This window comes from Lepisosteus oculatus, chromosome 10, assembly GCF_040954835.1.
Source record: "Lepisosteus oculatus isolate fLepOcu1 chromosome 10, fLepOcu1.hap2, whole genome shotgun sequence".
Classification (NCBI taxonomy): domain Eukaryota; kingdom Metazoa; phylum Chordata; class Actinopteri; order Semionotiformes; family Lepisosteidae; genus Lepisosteus; species Lepisosteus oculatus.
The window spans coordinates 10,004,001-10,021,264 of NC_090705.1; the positions used below are offsets into that span (position 1 = coordinate 10,004,001).

General features: G+C 40.1%; 1 protein-coding gene across 1 annotated transcript; it reads right to left on the bottom strand.

Annotated features, from left to right (window-relative positions):
• Positions 1-327: 327 nt before the first annotated feature.
• On the bottom strand, positions 328-16,879 carry lrp12 (low density lipoprotein receptor-related protein 12). The gene is made up of 7 exons (XM_015358191.2): positions 15,671-16,879; positions 7,567-7,623; positions 5,332-5,467; positions 4,403-4,605; positions 2,963-4,064; positions 2,385-2,517; positions 328-2,138 (listed from the first exon to the last, which is right to left on the bottom strand). Exons 1-7 carry the CDS (start codon positions 15,741-15,743, stop codon positions 1,290-1,292), a joined length of 2,553 nt encoding a protein of 850 aa, XP_015213677.1. The 5' UTR covers positions 15,744-16,879; the 3' UTR covers positions 328-1,289.
• Between the last annotated feature and the right edge of the window lie 385 nt (positions 16,880-17,264).

Below are 17,264 nucleotides of genomic sequence, written 5' to 3' on the forward strand. Positions count from 1 at the left end.
CATTAACAAGTCTTTTCAAGTGCTGCAATGTCACAGTGTGGTGATGGAGACAAGTGATTTAGGAGCAGGTGCAACCAAACAACAAACTCGGCAAATCAAAAAGGGTGAGCAGTTTCTTTTAAAAGAAAACTACAGTTACTTTCTGAAGCAGAATATTTTCAAGAAATATGATTACACTGATGACAACCCAGTAAACAATGAAGTGCTTTGATCTCTGCATATGATTGGCCAGTGCATCCCCAATTAAAAAAAACTGGCAGTATTTATTTGAATGTGAAAACAAGATGAAACTAAGAGGTTTACAAACTGAGTGTAATAAGACAAGCATCATAATTTAGACTTTTATTTTTTCTCATTTCAGTAAACACCTTTTAATAACAGCATATCACTTAACAGAAATGCACAAGACATTAACATGCTTCTCAAATAACATCTACCAAAAGTAAAATTGTACACGCTCAGTACCAAAATATTTAATTACCAAAACAGTAATGAAACAATAAATAAACAGTAGTGAATGTTACACATCATTCTTTATCCCACTTGTTGTCCTTATTGATAAATAAAAATCTAAACTCCATGTTTACACATGTAAAAATAGCTTTGTACCATTCCAGGGTGTGTAATGGGGAGAATATTCAAATAAGTGTGTTACCATTAAATGGTAAGCCAGTGTTAGTGCATTCCCCTTTACAGGCAGGCGGTGTATTTTGAAAATTGAAACAATACTTGAGGCTGAAAACCATATAAATACAACATTTAAATAATAAAAGTAGGTTAAACAATATAATAATTCAACTATTAAGCTTTGCTTAGGCCCGAGATCATTTTAAGATCTTTTTTTTAAGTCATCTGGAGTGAAATGTGTCCAATTGTGTTCTCAACGTCCTCATACATATACCTCTCCATACATGTATGCATTTAAGTAAAAGAAGACAAGCTGCATGTTCTGTGGTTGCATTTCATTCTTCATTTAAATTGTAGCTGACCATTGCTTATGTATAACATAAATCAGAAGTGCAGTCTTCAAAAGATCTCATTTCACACTCCTTAGGTTAGAATGTGGCGTCATCTCCTCCCTAAAGGGTTATGTTTATAATCGCTTCACCTTTTCAGTGAACTTGAAAATACATACAATTTTGGGGAGCACACGTACTGACGAGTATGCAACTACAGGCAACTTTTACGCCGTAGTTTTATAACACGTTAAATCCAAAGACAAAAAATAAAAACATGGCAAGCTTCCACCGGGCCCAAAGTTATATCGTGCCCAGATTTTAGTATAGTACCTAACAAAGCAGCAATGCCTCATCATCACTTGTTTCAGTTTTGACTGTGGCTTCCAAGCAGGCATCGGGAATCTGAGCTGTGTGGACCATGCCGCAATGTTCACAGGGTCCGTCTCTACTTGGGGGCCGAGCCCGAGGTGCTGTGGGCTGTACCGGCGCGCGCCCGTGCTCTGGTGTGGGTTCTAGCAGAGGCCTAGAACACTCACTCAAGTCACTGTCCGACGCCGCATCGGAGGCGGGAATCAGCAGCTCCACGTCGTCGTCATCTTCTCTCCCGCCGCTCGCGTGGTCGAGGTGTCGCAGGGGGCTCTGGCTCTGGCTGGCCGAGCTGGATCTGCCCAGCGAGAAACGGACCCAGCGGAGACTGCGGGTCACTCGGCTGAGGGCGCTGGAAAGCTGGTTTCTCCCCGGGGCGGCACACCGGGGCTCCGCCGTCCCGGCTTCCCTCGCGCTCTCCGCGGGATCCCTGCTCGCTTGCCGGCTCGAGCTCACCGAGACCGAGACGATGGCCTCCACCGCTGACACCGGCGCGACCTTCTGAGGTAGTGGGGCAACGAGACCCCCGACCGCACCCGGCATGTCGCGCCTGTCGCCTTCCGTGTCCGTGTCATCAGAATCGAGGGGGAGGAGCCCCCTCTGGGGGCCAATCCTTTCAGCCTCATGGGCCGTGCTGCTGTTGCCAGCACCTTCATCTGCAGACACCAAGGCCAGCGATCCCGAGCGGCGAGACCTTGTGAAGTTGAAGAGGCGTCTCCAGATGTTACTATTTCTCCCCGATGTTGGAAGCCGGATTGAAGTGAATCCAAGCTGGGAACGTACTGCTAGTCTAAGGTTTTCCAAAACGGATGCCTAGGAAAAAAAAAAACTTAATGGTAATACAGCCCTTTTATTGACAAACTTTTAAATGTTTAACTGAAAAGCTTTTTTGGGTGTTCAAACACGAGTGCTTTAAGTAGCACCTGACAGAACAGCATCTCAACAGAAAGGTGAGAAAGAACCAAAAAATAAACTATAGTCTAATAAGTTTTGGTTTTCATATGCATGTTTTCTGCCATACAATTTGCTCCCAGAAACAGCGCCTGTTCTTGTACTAACCTGATTTGCCGAACACACAGGGAAATCCTCTACTGGAGGTATCAAACCCTGAGCAATCAGCTGGCCATAAGATGGGGGTGCTTCCCTTCTCAGCAGCTCAGCCTCCACTCTGGACAACTGGGTCTCGAACGATCTAAAAGGAGATAAGTGCAAATCAGAAAGGACTTAGTCGAAAAAAAATGTGAAACCTAAAATAGAATCTAAGGATATTAAAAAAATCAGTCTTGCCATGGTACATAAGATTAGACAAATAATTCTCTAGGATTTCCCCCTAGATTGTTCCCTATAAAACTCAGCTCCAGTTGAAGTGTATTCATGACTAGGTTCATTTAAGTCCCTGATTAAATGTTTCTATATAGCTCAAAGCAAAGAGTAAATCCAAACCAAAAATATAAAAAACGCCCGCATACCATCTGTGAATGCTATATATTAAAATAACCATTCAAAATATTCTAATACATTCTAGGTCTATCAAGTAAACTTCAAGCAGAAGGAAAGTTTCAAAAGGATATATGCATAGGGGTCAAAAGATGATGTATGACAAAAAAAGTAAAATCAATCTTTTTTCCTGTGTGTACCTGCGTTCAAACATCCTTAAGGAATAAAGCTTGCAGGTGCAGCCAAGGGCTATGACCAGCAGCAGGCCGCAGATGAGGCTCCCAATGACAGCTGCCGTGATCACCCGAGTGGGGACAATCACCGGGCAGTTTTCCTCATCGCTGCTGTCCCCACAGTCGTCCTGCGCATCGCACACCCAGCTCTCAAACACGCAGCGGTTGTTCTTGCAGTGGAAGTTCCCCGGCTGGCAGAAAAAGCAGTTCTTCTCATCTGAGCCATTCGGGCACCGGTTCTGATAGTTGCAGCGGTCGGAGTGCGGGTAGCACGCGCCATTCCTGGAGCAGGGGAACTCGTCTTCCTGGCACGTGCTGCAGTTCACCTCGTCCCTTCCATTAGGGCAGTGCCAGTAGCCATCGCAGCGCTGCTGCTCCGTGTAGCAGCCCCAGTTCCCCCCACAAGGGATCTCCCAGGGCAAGCAGAAGCCATCCACCTGGTAGGTCACATTGAACCCGCGGGCCGCGTTGATCTTGTCCGCGTAGAAATGAACGCGGATCTGCCCCGACGAAGATACCACCGCTACCGGAGCCCTCGAATCGAACGCGGTCAAAACCCGCAGCAGGCGGCGAGGATTCTCCTCCAGCCCGTCGTACACTTTGACGTAGTCTCCGTAACCTGTGCCGTCGAGCTTGAAGTCCATGAAGCGCAAGATAACTTTCCGGTGGTCACCTGTGTCAATGAGCCAGGTGCAGTTGCTCCCAGGTGGGTAAAAGTCGGGGTAGTTGGGAGAGCTGAAGGTACCATAGAAGTTTCTAAGCAGCTCCCCGCAAGTGGGGACATCACAGTCAATCTCATCCCCCAAGTCCTGGCAGTCAATGCTGCCGTCACACTTCAAAGATTCTGGAAGGCAGGTGTATACTCTGGTGTAGCGAGAAAGACAAGGAAACTGGTTAAAGGCACAGGGCTGGAAGGAGAAGGCAGCTGAGGGGTTGGGTTGCAAGCACAGCTCTTCATCTGAGTTATCGCCACATTCGTCCATTGTGTTGCACTTCCAAGATTCAGGGATGCATTTTCCATTTGCGCAGTGAAACTGGTCGGAATCACAGCTGATCTCTTCCGATTTTCCTAAAATTGAAAACAGCGTAATTTATGGCCAGTCTCAAAACTATAAAGACAGAGAAACTGCCAGTTGGCTCATACGGCAAATCAATGTATCGGACAACAACATGCGTGTCACAGACCAGACGTCCTTGTGAGACTAGTCTAGATCAGTCTGCTTTGGCCACTTCAAGTTAATGATTATTTTGAAAACTATCAACCATTATACTTGCTCAACAGATAGAGGAATTAAAAAAAATGTTGCAAAAAAATGGTTATTTACTTGCAATGCTACCAATACTGCTAAAAACATGAATAAAATCAGAAAAACGGTGCCACTCAAGATATAACCAGTTGAGATCTACCTGTTATGTATGACAGCCTAAAACCTTTTCCGGTTTGGCTGTCGTCAGAATGAAACTTGATCCAGACGTGGTCCTGGGACGAGATGTATGGAGCTGGAATGGAGGACCCACAGGCCCGATAGCCATCAAGATTCTTGGATGTCCCTATAGAAATCCAGTCGGACCCACATCTGCGTGAGCTCTGGATCTCAAAATCCTGAAAACTAAATCCCATATGGTATTAATCAACACACCACTCTGAGGAGAAACAAATACAAGCTCGGGAGTTTTTAAACTGGGTGGTATATTCACTTTAAGGGGCTTGCAAAGAAAAAAAAACTGCAAGAAAATATTTTAAGCCTAACGACTGACGGATTAAAAACCAAGAGGTAAAATATGATCTTGGAAAGAAGTTTAACTGTGTGGATCTATTAGTATGGTTATAGATTTGTCTCATTCCTAGAATTGAATCTAAAATGTATACATGTGAAGGAACTACAGTATATATATATATGAATACATATAAAACCTGTAAAAATCACAGTGATCTAAAGCAATAACTGGATTTTTATAATATACTCAATTAGAAGAGAGATTCTTAGTCTCTTACACAAGATAAAAAGTTTTTCTTTTTCCTGGTCATTCACAATTACAACGTTAATATTTGTCAACTAGAGCAGTTACTGCATCATATCAGACTACCATCCAAAGGTATTTAGAGTCAACTTAGTTCCCCTTTTCAGACAAAATCACAAAGCAGATCTACAAATGCACTTTTTTTTACATGTATAATTGTCCATTTGGTATTCAGTGACAACAGTGTCAGTCTAATAGCATTAGACTGATGATGAAAAAATACACATGATCAAATAGACATAGCAAGTTGTTATGGGAAAGACAACTTATTTTAAGAATATTTTAGCAAGAAACTCCTGAAAACAAACAAATACCTAATAGTGATGATCTCTCCTGGGTTAGCTCTGATGTTCCAACTGCAGTTGATTCTAGACGGATACTCAAAGGGCCAGCCGGGACTTGTGATAACACCACTTGATGCTCTGATCTGTTCGGCCACATCTCCGCACACTGCAATCAAAGAACACCATATCAAACAATCATGCGTATTTACAGCAAATGGCAGTCCTTTTACAGAAGTTCACTTTTATTTATTAACGATATAAAGGTAACCGGCTTCGGCTGAATTCTCCACTGACTACTAGGTCACAAAAAGCAGTATTACCTTACCCTTAGTGAAAACCACAAAATAAAATCATTAAAGTTTACTTTTGAGGTGCTAAAAAGACTAAAATAACCTCCTCCAAGAATAGCACAGAAAACCCAGCTCTCCTCTTAGTAAGCCAAGCAAGAAATGTGAAACCCTGTAAAATAAGCAGGTGTTACAGCTTTTTTTCAAGAATATCTATTTCAACATACAGCCGGGGCCTCGGATAATTCCTGGAGGGCCTAGCGTCTTCTGGTTTCTGTTCTGCCAGAGCCAGTTGATCTGATTATTGAATGAACTGCATAATTGTAATACAGTACTTCTAGCCAGGCTCGGAAGCGTTTGACGTTTCACACGTATCCGTGCTTTTAATGATGTGAATGAATTGAGTAATCGACTGTAAAAGACTTTTTAAGAAAGCCAGGAAATGTCCAAGTATGAAGATAATTAGGCTTAGTGTTCGACTGCTGAATTTGGAACTCAAGTCAGAACACGCTCTCCTCCTCCCCATGAAATGAGTCTGAGACCCCTGGCTCAGGGGAAAACGCAAAGCAGCAGGTTTATAAATCTTCTGCACTAGCCCAACAACCAGTCCACGCTTGCCAGTCGGCGTGTGATTCCAATAAAGAAAACGTTTACACCCGATTAATGTAAAAGTGTAATTTCACATACACCCACTGCCTGCTCATTGTGAGCCTAAGCATTACTCCATTGGGACCATTCTGCAAAGAAATGTCTGGGAAAAATAAAGTTTCCCCCCAAACCTCTGACAAACAGAGGCATCCTGCATGAATGGTTGTAATTTTTCCCCCTCACGGTTAAGAAAGACCATGCTCATTGGCAATTGTCAAATTTGAACTGGTAGCATAGCGAGTTAATAGACTGACAATTTCTATCAGTCTGTATGACAACTTAACATACAGATTACAGTTAAAGTACAGATTGTCTACCATGCTGGTCATGGCTTGGTAATTATTTCTGTCCATACATGTTTGATATAATCTCGCAGACATTTAAGCATTGTCTGGATTGAATTAGTCTTGAGGATCTTGTTAATCCAATGAAATAAAACTGTGATTTTGACAAATGTCTGTTTTATGCTGTTTGATAGATGGCACTTTAGCAAGGGTTCCTGATAGTTTATGAAGGCAGCCAGCTCCTCCCTGGTATTGAGAAACACTTGCAGTCTGAACATACCGTCTCAGCTGAAAGGTTTACTCAGGTTTATGTCAATCCATCATTGTTTGTATTATTACGTTTGCCCTCCTGAACCTTAACCCTACAGCAAACAATTCATTCAACTTAAAAATGAGAAGCACTCCATGAAATACAAACTGATGGACTGACACCAACAAGAGCTCTTGTGAAGGTGAAGAAATAGCCATGGGTAGAACTAAAATTGCATACTTGTAACACAGGCAATCGTAACAAAATAAAAACGTTTATTGGAAACATGAGTGGCATATAATACAGCAGATTGAAAACTACTGGCAGCTTTAGAAATGTAACAAAATCATACAAAATGGATAACCAATTTTTTTTTTTTAATTTTAGGTCTCTTTTAAATTTAGCCAGCTCCTATATCACCCTGTAACTCAAAACTGGCAGCTCACTGAAGCTCCGCAGGTGTGAGCCTGGCCAGTACCTGGATGGGAGACCTCCTGGGAAAAACTATTGCCCCTGGAAGGTGTTAGTGGGACCAGTAGGGAACACTCACAATATAACAGTTTAAAAATCAAACCGTATTTTGAACTATAATTTTAAAACAGGAAATATGCTCATGCATTTAGTTAAAAACTACCTTTTCAGGGTTTCTGTAGTTAATAATGTGCATATTAGGTGTAATGCAAATGTGTTTTTCTATTCAAATCACTTTATGTAATAGCTATCAGAACTCAATATTACCATGTGAAACATCGCATGACATTTACAAGCCCCAAGAACATAACTAGAAATTACTTACCATTTGAAATACCAGGAACATATACATTTTCATTGTGATCCGCATGAACTGCATTTCCTAAATAAGACAAAAAAAAGAATTTCAATGCTTCCTAATGAAAGTCTGGATTAGAGTTGGAGTTTTAATCAGCCATGCATCCTATTAATAAAGCAAAAATGTGATTAACTTTGCAACGTGATTTCTGTGAAGCAATATCAAGCAATAAAAACAATTCACCTATACATTAATCCAAGCAGAAAAAAATTACAATGTTTTTTTACAATGTTTATATATTATATACGAAGCAAAAAATCTAAATGCAGATTATTTCTGGAATATAACTTTTGGAATCCTAATAACATTCAAAGACAATTCCTGACAGAAAAGATAGACTGGTATTCTGGGTAAAATGAGAAAACTGCTAGGTGAGAGGTCCTTAGATATTCCAGATAAACCAAAAAAGTACATCTGCAGATTTACAGGCCTCACATTTCGCTCATAAGGAACAGATTGTTGCTGAAAGAAGGTAAATGCGAACTAGCGTCATTTGGACAACTGCCGGCTTACAATCTGGCAATCACAAATGGCAGGAAGGTATTATATAAATGCAAATTTTAAAAAGATATTGGCATGAAAGACTAAGAATTCCAGGAATACAATATTCTATGAAATCTGTAGACAAAATCATTAATTTACTGAATGTCTATGTAAAAACCCACACCCTGTCATCAACTATCCAATCATCATGTTAAAGCAGAACCCCGAATTATTTCAAGGAACACCTGAATGAGACCCTCTGAATCACTATAGAAGAATATGCTATCGAACAGATGACCTAGATGGGCCAAACAGCCTCACATTTGGAAACCTTATGTTCTCAATATATAACACTAACTCATAAGAAAAAAAAGCTGTTAAGATGAAGAATGAAGTGCTTTATAGCTAGAAAATCTATCATCTTATCCCTAGCTTATGTTTATTACACTACAGGATAGCACTAAAGTGCTTCAGAAATATAATTAGGGTGGGTTTTCAATGGTAGTTTTTATAGAAAATCATAGATAAGGATGGTCAAAAAACTAGCCTGTTAAGCAGAAAAAAAACGCAAATTAAATCTAAGTTTCTTTGTGAAAAATATTCAGCCTTTTTGCACCATTGAACTCAAATGCGCATAAAACTTTTTCCTCTGCTTGCTTAAAATACATGGTACTAGTGGTTCTACAAAACAGATTTTTAAAACCATTCCCTCACCAGTCGGTTAATAAGTTTGTGGCAAGTTACACTGAGGATTTCTAGAGCTGTTTTTATCTCTTACCCGGACTGGAAATGTTCTGGTTTATATTACAAATCTGACATGGACTTGTGGCAAATTACAGTACTATGAGCAAGTTTCTGATGGCTCCTGTGTTCTGTCCTTGGAACAAGACAAACCTGTACCCTGTCAAATACACATGCTAAATACACCAAGATTAACAAGGCAATATACAAAACACTTTGTGAAGTTCCTCCATCACATCTAAAAAGGAACAGCTCAACTCACGACTACCTGAAGCTTGCTTTTTTAACCTATAGGAGAAAACCCTTGTCAATTTTTAAAAAGGAATAGCTCTGTATTCTTCGGGGATAGCAATGATCATATAGAGCCTACGTGCGTCTAGATTAGATACTGACACTGACATATTGAACATACAGAGCCAGAAGTGCATACAATAAAGAATTTTACGACAACGTCAGCATCAAAGAAGAAAAACAGCACTGAATATCTTCATTCCTGAAAGCAGCGACCCTGAGATACTGCTGACATAGTTTGTGCAATGGCAATCAAAAAATGTGACAGACCAAATCTTAGGTTTGCAACATCACTCATGGAAGTCTTGGGGAATTTGACATTTGCTTAAAAAAAAAACAATTTCCCTAAAGAAAACATAGGGATTAAGGTTGATATAATACAGAAAAATGGATTACCGAAACAACACTTAGGTTTTAATTATAAAAGCAACGAACAGTTTCGAATGCTTTTGACAGCTACAATGCAACAAGATTGAACATTTCAGCTCCTTTCGGCTTTTGAATAAAGAAACATAAAAATCAAAAGCAGAGAATGTCAGAGCTAATCCTACTAAAATTGATTTTACTAAAGAGTTTTGAAACATTTTTAGGAAATGGGAAATTACACACTATTACCCCCCCCATGTAAAAAATAGCAAAATCACTTCAAGAGCTTCTAGCAAGCATGCACCTTTTACATTAGGACACTAAATCCAAAAAAACTCCAATCTAACTGAATTAAATCAAAAGCAACTAAACAATATCAAATAAAATAACTAAGGTTTAGGGGAATTTTATCTGCATTCTTTGTGTATTAGACATTTGCATCGGTAGGGGAATCCTGCACGTACAGTAACATAAGGTACTTTCTTCTGTGAAAAGTGAAACTGAAACTTCCCCAACTGTGAAACCCCAGAACACGGCTCCAAGCTGAGTTTGACTCGTCTGTCCATGTCAGCAAAAAAACAACAACAACCTTAACTGAAAAAAACAAAAAACAAATGTTAGCTCCACTACAGGAACTTGACCTGTATAAAATAAGATGTTTCTATACCAACATTCATACACACCTTGCTAAATACAGTACATGAAGTGTTAAATATTTTTATTTACTGTAATTATCCAGATAGTTCCTCCAAGATCTGCTCAGAGAAACTGTTCACTGAGTGATCACTCAGGTGTTCCCTACTGGGGTCCTACAACCATGTCACTGACTAAGATTTTAAGTCACATTTGCTTACTGTCAGCAGATGAAGCTCCTGGACTACAGAAATGAAGGGTGAATGGATGAATCCTGATCGTCCCAGCAACCAGATTTTCCAAAGTGCATTCTCTATCACATTGAAAGGCTGTAGTGTTGTGGTATGATTAAAACCAGTGAACCCAAGCGCCTTTTATATATACAACCTCACAAGCACAGCGATGTGGTACATTTGGTCATTTCATACACGTAAGGTAACTCTGCCTTAAATAAAGCATAGCAGCACACATAACACAGCCCTTACAATCCAATACCAAAATATCACAACCAGAGAACAATAAAAAAAGACTCGCACAGTAAGAAGCAATATCTTCAAATCACAGAATTAAATGACATAAGATAAGATCACTTTATTGGCCATATACAATTTCTTGTATAAGGAATTTGTGTTTTCGCATAGCCCCAACTTGCTCTCCATGAGACAGACAGATGGGGAGAGAGAAGCTTGGGGTCAGAGCGAAGGGTCAGCCATTTATACAGCGCCCCTGGAGCAGCTGGGGATAAGGGCCTTGCTCAGGGGCCCAGCAGAGTATTTGTTTTTGAACCGGCAACCTTCTAGCCACAGGCGCAGATCCTAAGCCACAGAGCCAGCACTCTGCCCAAAATTAAATTTTGATTAGTTACATTAAAACTCTGAAAATTGAACATCAACAAACGACATACCTACACAAGTCAAGAGCATTTTCCCCACGGTCTTTTGTCACCTATAAAGAATAAATAATGCAAAGGCCATAACTGGCTAAAGCTTCAAGAAGCCTGCCAAGGCTTCTTTTAGCAGAAAGCCAACGCTGATAACAGAAGCTATAATACATTTTAATATCAAACAAAATCATGCAAGTAATGTATAAAATATTCTTAACATAGCCATTTCTGTCTGGTCAATTATGTACTGTATAGCACTTAAGACTGTGCATGTGCCTATAAATACCAGTTTTCCATAAACTCATCATAGCCAGATTATCCAGTGCAGGATTCCAATTGTTTAAAGAGGATTTACATGGTAATGTGCGATTGTTCCTTCTACAATCAGAGGAAATCTACTTTGTAGATTTACTAACAAAACATTTCAGTTCCATTTTTTACCAAATTCAATTACAGATATGATATAATTATATATTGTAGAGGTATCTTGATGGCATACCCTTTGTGTACAGAAGTGATTCAAGTTCTTGTTTTTAAATGCACTTCCATGTAGTTTCCACTTGTGTCCTCTGGTTCATGTCACACTGCTATTACTTGACTTCACAACCAGATATTTACACTAATCTTGAGGTTGATAACCATCATACAGTACAAGTAAAAAGTCATAGTACAGCACCTTAAGTAAAATAATCCCAAATGGACTACAGTTAGTCTTATTATTAATATACACAAACAACCAAAAGCAGATACAACCCTCTTAATGTCGAAATTCTGGATACTTTAATTCATGCTTTGGGAATTTTTTACTTTTTTGTTGTTCCTAGAGACAATACTCAGTCAGGCTTTTTTTTCTGCCATTAAACTATACTGAATGTCTTGGCCTTTAAAAGCTATAAATGTGGCTTTTAAGACGGCAACAGCACAACTCTGCTACTTTTATATTCAGATGTATTTGAAAAAAAGATTATGCAGTAAACAAAAAAATATGCAGAACAATGAGGGCGAAAGTTCTCTTCTCAATACAAAAGGCACACTCCACTTACACAATCATTTAATTGTGACAGATGATAAAGGGTACTTGTCAAATATTTTTATCTTATTGTTTCACCCCACACGACAGAGGGCAACAGTGAAAGCCGTGTTGCCATGCAGAGAGCACAAAAGAACCCCCCTCCCAAAATAAATCAACCTCCTCATCAATTTAACACTAGTGGGGGGACTGCAAATGCTTGAAACATCAAAATCACGAGGTAAACAACATCTGCCACTTCATGGGATGCAGCTCATTTTCCCTAATCTGATCACCATGACCAGAGAAACAGTATTTCTATATTTTTAGTATAGACGTTTTTAAATAAAAAAAAACAGATAGGTCACGTGATAAAAGTCCCATCGTAGATCTCCTACCGATGTTGTTAAATTTACAAAGGCTTACAAAAAAAAACATTTTTAGGTCATTAAGGCTATAGCATGGCTAGCAAAATTACCAGAAGCTCTGTTTTGTCAAAAGAAATGAAAACCAATATCGTTTTGGGAGTGTATAACACTTGCAGGATGATTGAAATGCTTGCAATATAACAATGTGCTCTCAGGCTAGAGTGGTTCTTTCAGTACTTCAGAGATTCACACTGGATGTTTAGACCTAGCTGAGCAAAATGTAATTGTATGTTAATTTGCATGGAAGGGAAAACCACACAAATTTCATTGTAAAAAAGATTACCTTGGCAGTGGTAACGACTGGCAAGTTCATAAACAGCAGCTGTGGGACTGGGAACGTTTATTGCAATCTGGGTGTATCGCTATTACACCCGGAGTTGGACAGAAGTTTCAAAAAACTTAAAGGCAAGTAATTACATTAAGTTTTAACTGAGCAATTGTGCTGTGGCATTTTCATTGTATTTGCAATTATTTAAATAGTTGATGGCTTAGCTTACTTAGTTCTCCCTCAGCTGAAGAAAAGAACCAACAGGCCAATTTGGCACTTTTATGGTTTCTTTGCTATTGTATTTAACTGTTTTTGTTAATTAACATTATGTGTGCCAGATGACAGGAAAAAGATGCTTACAGTCTTAAATTACAAGTGTCTGCATTTAGTATCATGCAAACATTTATGTAACCTGCAAAAATGTGGACTGGGCTTAAATCGTGTTTTATTAATGTATGTCAGGTTAACTGTTCTCCCATAATCAACATTAACAAATTTGTACTGACCAATGCCACCAGATACATGCATATCTGGTTTCACTGCAATCGGAAACGAGTGCTCTTCCACATTATTTCTTCGCTAGATTCAACACAAGTAATTCATTAAAACAGGTATTTGTAAATCTTACAGTAACTACATAAGGCTCAAATGTTGATCAGAAACTTTTACGATCAAAACGTAACCCGATACAGCTCTACAAGTAACATCAAGAACAAATGCACATATACAACTATTGTAGTTGGTCTTCAATGTGAAACAAAATAGTGTCCCTGACATTTTTCAATTCAATGTGGCTTTAAATGACATAAACCACCTCATCATTGGCTTAATGGGACCAATCAGGGTGTGCAGGCATTAGAACACATTTTATATAAAGATGAATAGATGGGCAATAGCACAGACTGGAAAAAGATAATTGGTGCATGTACAGTAGGTTAGGTACAGGGGAGCCATTGCTCGAGATGATGGTGATGTTTTAAGTCAGAATAACGCAGGCCATGCTGCACAGTGGCACAGCAGTTTGCATTGCTACCTTGCAGAGCTAGGGCTCTGGGTTCAATTCCTGGGGTGCTATCCGCATGGAGCTTGTATGCGTTTAGATGGGTTTCAGACCCCGTTTTCCTCCCACAGTCTAAAGACACGCTGGTGGGATAACTGGCTTCTTGGAAAATTGTCCCAGGTACGCGCGTGCATGTGTGTTTGTGCCTGTGTGACCTCTGCAACAGACTGGCATGCCATCCAGGAAGTGTCCTGCCTTGCGCCTGTTGCTTGCTGGGATAGGCTCCAACTTCCGCTGCACTGGATAAAGTGGTTTGAAAATGGACGGATGGATAAAACAGGACAGAGAAGCAGCGATGAGACCACAACACACACACATCTCGCCTGGCACTTCATTCATTTAAGTTTCGGGTTACAGCACCAGAGGATGCAAACAAAGCTCTTGTTCTGATCACCTCAACATAAGAGCTTCCCCACTTCGAAACCCATTTGAAAACCAATGTGAATGATCTCCATCTTTCAGGGCAAGAGTCTCAGACTCAGCACCTGGAGGTCTTTCCAGAATCGCTTTTTCCCCAACCCACGTTAGTCAGTTCAGCAGTTCACCTAGTTATTTTCTTAGTTGGATGCAATTAGGTTTTCACTTCAGGTCTTTTGAACATGATTATTCCAAGCCTTCACCAATTTAAAAAGTACAGTTGACCACAGAGCACCTAAAAGCCTAGTCTGAAGTATTGAGATCCCACAGTTAATTTAATGAAGAGATCAACAATGTAATAGAGGCAGAGTGGCAGAGATTCAATACCATGCAGTTACTGAGATTTTTTTAAAGATGGAGCAGCAGATGCAAAGTGAGTCAAAGATTTCCATTACATAAACACCTACATCACTGTTAACGAGAAACCAAAGAGGGAAGAGGCTAAAAAGCTTTAAAGCAAGAATGAGCACATCAGTGGGGAAAAAAAAAACTACATTCCGAAAGTGTTTCGACATCTCTTACAGATTCAGAAAAGCTGTAAAGTCTTTTGTGTATTTTTTTAGAAAGAAAACAAAAACGAAGTTTATTGTACAGACTTGCTAAAACTGTCATTTGGGCATTTAAACAAAAGCTTAACACTTTAACAGACCAATGGGAACAAAGAAGTGAGCTTTGTAGTTCCTCTTCATCAGGCGGTGAAAAGTCATCTCTAGCACCACAGGACATGCTCAGAACAGACAGCGCTACAGTGTGTTCAAATAGGAACAATCAACGTTTATGGCATCATAAAATATATGCCTCTAACGACAGTCTCCCAGCACATTAAGGTTTGAACAATGACATTTTTAAATCATTATACAAAATGTTAATTTAAAAAGTAGGAGTCAACGGAGAAGAGCCGTAACTTGACTCAGAATCAGCTTTGAACGCTTGTCTCAGACGGCTTTGAACAAAAACCTGAATTTCACAAAGTATTTAACCTAAGCATTATTAGTCCGTACAGCAAACACTTCAGGTTAGTGTGTTACATTTCAAGTGAGTCTAAAACGATACAAAGTGGGTTCCTGTAACCACGAAGGTACACAAACCCAGTTTAACATTTAACGATCCTTTGTTATGGAAATCTCTCCTAAAGCCCAGAGGATTTCAGGGCGCAATGCATATTATAACAACTCCCCATGAAGGGCTCTTTTTCAGAATTGTTTTCTGAAACTAAGACGATACCACAGCAGTTTCAGTGTTTTCATAATGGATGGTTTTCATCCGGTTCACATCCATTTATATTTTAATAAGTTATTTGCTGTCATACAAATGTTTTATCCGAGCAACGTGTAAGCGGTATCCTACCTATTGTTACGGGGAACATGGTTTAAGATACGAACAAAGAACCGATACTGGTTGCTCTATTTCGTCTTGTAAAGTAACTGCTGTTAATACAGACCTTATATACAAAATATATTATATATAAAGTGTAACTGTGAAAGATACTCACCGATGACGCTGCAGCCGACGAGCAAGCAAACGTATCTCCATAATATCCTATGTGAGCCCAAACTGTAGGCCATAATAGCAACAGATGAAAATTAAAAACGCTTTGTACCTATTCTGTTGTAAGGGGATCGTGTCTCTGTCTTTCCAATACAAATATTCTTTTGTATACATAAAAAAAAAAACTTATGACAACGTGTAACTGTGGTCCGTCCGTCAAGTCAGAACAATGGACAGAAACGGCCTCTGCTCAACTGCCGGCGATGCGCTCTTATCTAAAATCTAGCAGCACATTATCGGGGTTTCGTGATGACATACCATATTGCTCTGGTAAGCCTGTCACGCAAATTCACAAGTTCTCACTTTTGGTCTGAATCTCCGCCCCAGGAATCCGAAAAGCGTGTCACGTCTCAACTCAAAAGAAGTCTACGGGATGTTCCGGACTGTGATAAAAACAACAGAGCAAGCCCCAGATGTGGCATTAACGCTGATCGTGTCCCAACTAGATCTACTCTACGCCTACAGCCGCTAACTACTCTACCTATAAATGCCCATGAAGAAGCACCGATTTACCACGGGCACTCGGAGGTTCCGCCGCCTTGTCATTCATTCTAGAGCGCCGGTGGAAGACAAAGACCGAGCCCCCGTGCTCTCTCCTCCTTCCTTTGTGCTATTCCACAGCTCCGCGTTTCGCCTTCATGGCAAAGCGAGAGAAGAAGAAAAAAAAAACTCTCTCCCTAACGATTACTCCTGAAACAGGCACAGGTCTTGTCGGGAACCGTATGCCCTTTTCTCAATCCTCAGGGGGGAAAAAATAAAAAAAACCTAAACAAACTGCTCTCGTCTTTCCTCTTTTTTCCCCTCTCCCCCCCCTACCCCCGAGACGCCTACACAGTCTCAGAGGCTACTAGTAACTACCATCAGCAAGCCCATACAATGAAATAAAAACTCACGAAGATGCCAGTAAATAACTAATACTGTCGTACTAACAATGTCGCCGATTCCGCTTTGAAGAGCTCGCAAGCTTTAGTAAAAAAAAAAAACACCTTTCTTTACAGGCGAATAATTTTGTAATTTTAAAAAAATTAAAAAAGCAACACACACACACAGCCCAATACCATTAAGGGCCCGAACAGCTGAATCTACAGCTACGTCGGCGTATGTTATTACAGCCGGGTCCCGACAGCCCCCTGCCTCCTTCTCCTTTTCCTCTCATTCACCAGGGGTGAAAGGTTGCGCTACGTCAGAGGAACACGTGGGTAGACATGCTTGTTTGGGTTTGCTGTGTAATAAGAACTGCGTCTCTTCTAAATATAACGCCGCACCGTGTAATTAATGTCATTATCCGAGCTTTTAGAGAACACTTTGGAAGGTGGCCGACCCCTTGGCATCGATGTGCGCTTGTCTCTCTGCTCGGAGAGATGGCAACGCACACGGCGTTATATAACGCCCGTGTTTGGACGTTTATGTAACACAAATGTGTTTCCTGAAAATAACAACAAAAGAAAATGTTTTTTTTTTCGTACATTTTACTTTGTGGTTTTTTTTTTCCACTTTTAAAACCAGCAAGTAACCTCAACAGAATTTTATAATTTGAG